A 5,000-nucleotide genomic window follows, 5' to 3' on the forward strand; every position below is an offset into this window, starting at 1 on the left:
CCACACACACACACTGCTCTCCCGGCTATACAGGCTTATTTTACAATGTTCTTTGTTACTGAGATCAGTAAACTTGTCTTATACTTATATTTTTATGTTATAATATATACCAGTAACAACAGCATCAATCAACTGTTTCTTCAAAATATATCAGATTAATTACACGTCCTATGAAATTATAATCAAGTCTAGATGATCATCAAGAGTTTTCACAACGCCATTCTACCTAAAACTTTAAGTGTATAGCATGACACTTGAGGCTTAATTTTCATCATCTTTTCTTCGAGCCTCGGTTCGGACACGGATTTTTTTCGCCCTCTCTTGCCCACCCAGCAGTAATGGGTACCTGACTTCGAGTTGGGGAAGTAAAGGAGGCGTGGAAAGGAACTGGCCACCCTACCACAATATGCCGAAGGCCAAGGAAGTTGTCTCACTAACAAGGCAATCCCCAATGTCCGGATCGGATGCGGGAACAACTTTACTTTACTTTTTCTTTAACACTAAGCTCCCACGGGACGCCGATCGGCGACGGTGTAATATGTGAAGTGTTTCTTCTGGGTGGTTGTATCACAATCTGCCTGACTTGGCTTGGCCTAGCTAGACAGAAGGACCGAAGAAGCCTCCCCTAAATAATCTAGGTTGTGCCGATTTTTACCCATAAAAATTACGGAAAAGCGGGAGGACATTGGATAACACAAAGAGATTAGCCCAGGATAGGGAAAGGTGTGAAGTGTTTGTTCGTGACCTGTACTATACCCTGATCCAGGGCGAGAATAAATGGGAAGCAGCGTGGTGGAATCAGGCTCTCGTCAAAATAATCAAAATGAAGAAACTTGCATTTATCCGCAGGTTTGTGAATTTTTATCAAATTTTTGTTTTTTGGCTCAACACCTTTCATGCCTATTACAGAATTCATTTCTGTGTGAATTTTTCTGAAAAAGTTGATTAAAGGAACAAAAAATGTAAATTTTCAGTTACCACGGACTCTTAAGCTAACGAAATAACTAATCTTTGGTGGCCATTTTCTCACTACTTTTACTTCTGAAAATAAGTGACCCCCACCTCCTTCTTTCGCAAATATATCAACTTGTATTCAAGATAAATGGATATGTTTTTCATCGAAATAAAGACAAGTGAACAGGCTTTAAGATGATACCAATAACTCTACATGCCCAAAAATTGACGAGAGCCTGATTCCACCACGCTGCCTCACAAATGCAATGATGGTGATAGTGATACTTATTGAGAGATAAAAAGCTTGTCTTTAATTAGAACCCTGGCGTACAAGAGATTAGCTAGATGATATCGAGAAAGGAAAAAAAATTCACAGGCATGTGCCGATTTTTACATCTTTTTTGGTTGTTTTTGTTGGGGGGAGGTGGGTGGGTGGGTGGGCGTGTAAAACATAATATTATAATATAGTCACTGACCGGTCCACTGTTGTACTGGACAGCCCCGGCAAAGGGGCCACTGAGACTTTCATAGAAGCTGGAAATGTCTTCAGGGATGCTCATGTTCAGACGGTCACACAGTCTGAAATAATAATAATAATAATAATAATAATAATAATAATAATAATAATAATAATAATAATAATAATAATAATAGATAGCATTTGTATAGCGCATATCCCCGCTCAGCAGCAGGCTCTATGCGCTTTACACTATATTATTACCCCAGCAGACCATAGAAAACTCTGAAACATTCTCAGCTTCCCGGGAAGCATACAGTGCAAGCTGCCGATTAAGCGCCGAAACACTAACAAACTGACAAGATCTTTCGCTGTCTATAGCCGGGTACCCATTCCCACCTGGGTGAAATGAGGAAAATTCGTGTAAATGCCTTTCCCAAGGACACAACGTCAGGCCCTTGACAGGATTCGAACCCACGACCTTACGGTTGCGAGTCCGAGAGCCTAACCGCTAGGCCACCGACGCCATATAGCGTCCTCATTGTACACTGAAATATGTATGCTTATAATAATTATGTGAGGCAGCGTGGTGGAATCAGGCTCTCGTCAAAATAATCAAAATGAAGAAACTTGCATTTATCAGCAGGTTCATGAATTTTTATCAAATTTTTGTTTTTTGGATCCACACCTTTTATGCCCAATAAAGAACTCATTTCTGTGTGGATTTTTCTGAAAAACATGGATCAAAGGCACCAAAAATGAAAATTGTCATTTACCATGGACTCTTAAGCTAAGGAAATAACTAATCTTTGGCGGCCATTTTCTCTTTAATTTTACCTCTAAAAACAGGTGACCTCCACATCCTTCTTTCGCAAATATCTCGACTTGTATTCAAGAAAAATGGGTATTTTTTCATCCAAATAAAGACAGGTGAACAAGCTTTAAGATGATACCAATAACTCTACATGCCCAAAAATTGACGAGAGCCTGATTCCATTGCGTCGTGAAACATATTGGTGTTTGTCACACAATCTGAATTACATACTATCGTCATTGTGCATGCAAATTTAAATATAATACATAATTATGATTATAATATTACATGTATTTCTAATTTGTTTAACAATCTGATATACGCCGTGTCCTTCACTGCTGGTGGATGTATTCCACAGATTGCTCTGCTCCTCCCCAAGCATTTTGGTGATCGTGCAAGTTAAAGATGCCTTTGCATGTGATGTTTAAGTCTTGTGTGTTAGATCTAATATTCTTTCTGTCTAAAGGTAATCGACCGGAATAGTAAGAGGGTTAATTAATTGATCATTATGAGAGTGGATGACGTTGTTTAGGGGTTTAACACAACCGCTGAAGGAGATAAGGTCGTTATTAAGAGAGGAGAATTGATTGATCACTGTGAGAGATAATGACGCCGCATGACCCACTCATAGTGACAACTGCTTTATAGTGTAAAAAAACAATGTGTCTTAGCTACTTTATCCGGTGCACCCTGTGATAACTGGGAGCAGCAAAAGTGTACATCTATCCCTCGGCGACTACTACTATATGTGAGGCAGCGTGGTTGAATCAGGCTCTCGTCAAAATAATGAAATCGAAGAAAACAGAAGTTTTCTCCCACTCCCTGCTTGGCAATTTTAATGAAATTTTTGTTTTTTGGCTCAACACCTTTTATGTCCATTTACAAACACGTTCCTTTGAGGATTTCACCAAATACGTTGATTAAAGGCACAAAAATATAAATCTACAGTTTCCATGGACTCTCCAGCTCTGGAATTTACCAAGATTTGGTGGCCATTTTCTCGCTACTTTTACCTCTTAAACCAGGTGACCCCCTCCTCCTTCAATCCAAAATATTTCCACTTCTATTGAAGATGGAAGGGTAATTTTTTCATTGAAAGCAAGACAAATGAACAAGCTTTAAGATGATACCAAAAACTCAATATGCCCAAAAATTGACGAGAGCCTGATTCCACCACGCTGCCTCACATATCATTCGGTACACTTTTGGATAACATTATCAGCCCCAAGTACACTCGCATGAGCCCCTATGGTTGGCGTTGCGGTTATCTATTGTTGTATGCTGTTTGTTTGAGTAAAGAGGAAAGTGCGAAATTGCGAAATCGGTAAGCTTTAGACTTTAGGTTTAACGCCCCGTACAACATTGAAAAGTTTATCTTAGAGACAGGACCTTTGATTTCAGCACAGCACTGTACAGAACAGCACAGCACAGCACAGCACAGCACAGCACAGCACAGCACAGCACAGCACAGCACAGCACAGCACAGCACATCATGTTACGTTACATTACATTACATTACAGAATATTTCAGTACGGTACATTACAGAACATTATAGCACATTACATCACAGTCACAGACCATTACGTTAAGTTACGTAACATTACATTACATTCCGTTGTGGTACACTACAAAATGTTACATTACATTACATTACATTACATTACATTACATTACATTACAACTCAGCACATTACAGCCCATTACAGCACATTTCAGTACGGTACATTATAGCACATTACAGCACAGCCCCAGACCATTACGTTACGTTAGGTTACGATACATTGCATTACGTTACGTTACACTACATTGTGTCACATTATATTACATTACATTACATTACATTACATTACATTACATTTTGTAATTTTTTCTTCCTTCACCTGAATAAGTGGCTGGTTGGCGGGCGCTCGGATGTGGTGCGATTTGCTCCATCTACTTTGTCAAACACCCTTGTCATCAACTCTCTTTCTCGTCTCTGTATTTTACCCTCTTGTATTACACCTCCAAACCTCTACTCCTATACAACTATGACCTTTTTGCCTTGCAAACGCCGTATAATTTTAACTAAAACTAAACTAAACAAATCTCACCCGTATTAAAGGGGAGAGGGAGGGAGGGCAACAAATCTCGCTAGAATAACAGGGTAAAAAACCCAGCTTAACTCATTTGAATAACAGAAAAAACATCCCCATCTTAACTCATTTGAATAACAGGAAAAACATCCCCATCTTAACTCATTTGAATAACAGAAAAAACATCCCCATCTTAACTCATTTGAATAACAGGAAAAACATCCCCATCTTAACTCCCTGGAATAACAGAAAAAACATCCCCATCTTAACTCACTGGAATAACAGAAAAAACATCCCCATCTTAACTCACTTGAATAACAGGAAAAACATCCCCATCTTAACTCACTGGAATAACAGGAAAAACATCCCCATCTTAACTCACTGGAATAACAGGAAAAACATCCCCATCTTAACTCACTTGAATAGCAAGAAAAGCTTGTCCCTTCCTGCTTTTGTTTCCGTCATGGCTTGTACTTCTTGGGTGGCCTTGGAAATGGCGTCATTGCAAGCCCCGCGACCGTCGTAAGTTCTCAGCGAGGCATCCACAACCTCGAAGTACTCTGTGAAGGTGAAGAATAGATAGTATTATTATTATAGACCTTGAGTTATTACAAAGATCGTGTATAACAAGATAGTTCACTCTTCTCTTTGAACCAGTTAAGAAAGTGTCCACAAAATTCGATGTCGCCCTCTTTGAAAAAG

At 39.3% G+C, this 5,000-nt stretch overlaps 1 protein-coding gene across 1 annotated transcript in view; it reads right to left on the bottom strand.

The window, feature by feature from the left end:
• LOC101856256 (putative serine protease K12H4.7) overlaps window positions 1-5,000 on the bottom strand; it is a gene marked incomplete at its 3' end in the record, with an annotated part of 16,060 nt that overhangs the window by 2,825 nt on the left and 8,235 nt on the right. Inside the window, 2 exon segments of the mRNA XM_013081356.2 lie at window positions 1,431-1,533; window positions 4,717-4,858. Of these exon segments, the coding sequence (XP_012936810.1) occupies window positions 1,431-1,533; window positions 4,717-4,858 (245 nt within the window).

This window comes from Aplysia californica, unplaced genomic scaffold, assembly GCF_000002075.1.
Source record: "Aplysia californica isolate F4 #8 unplaced genomic scaffold, AplCal3.0 scaffold00127, whole genome shotgun sequence".
Lineage (NCBI taxonomy): Eukaryota > Metazoa > Mollusca > Gastropoda > Aplysiida > Aplysiidae > Aplysia > Aplysia californica.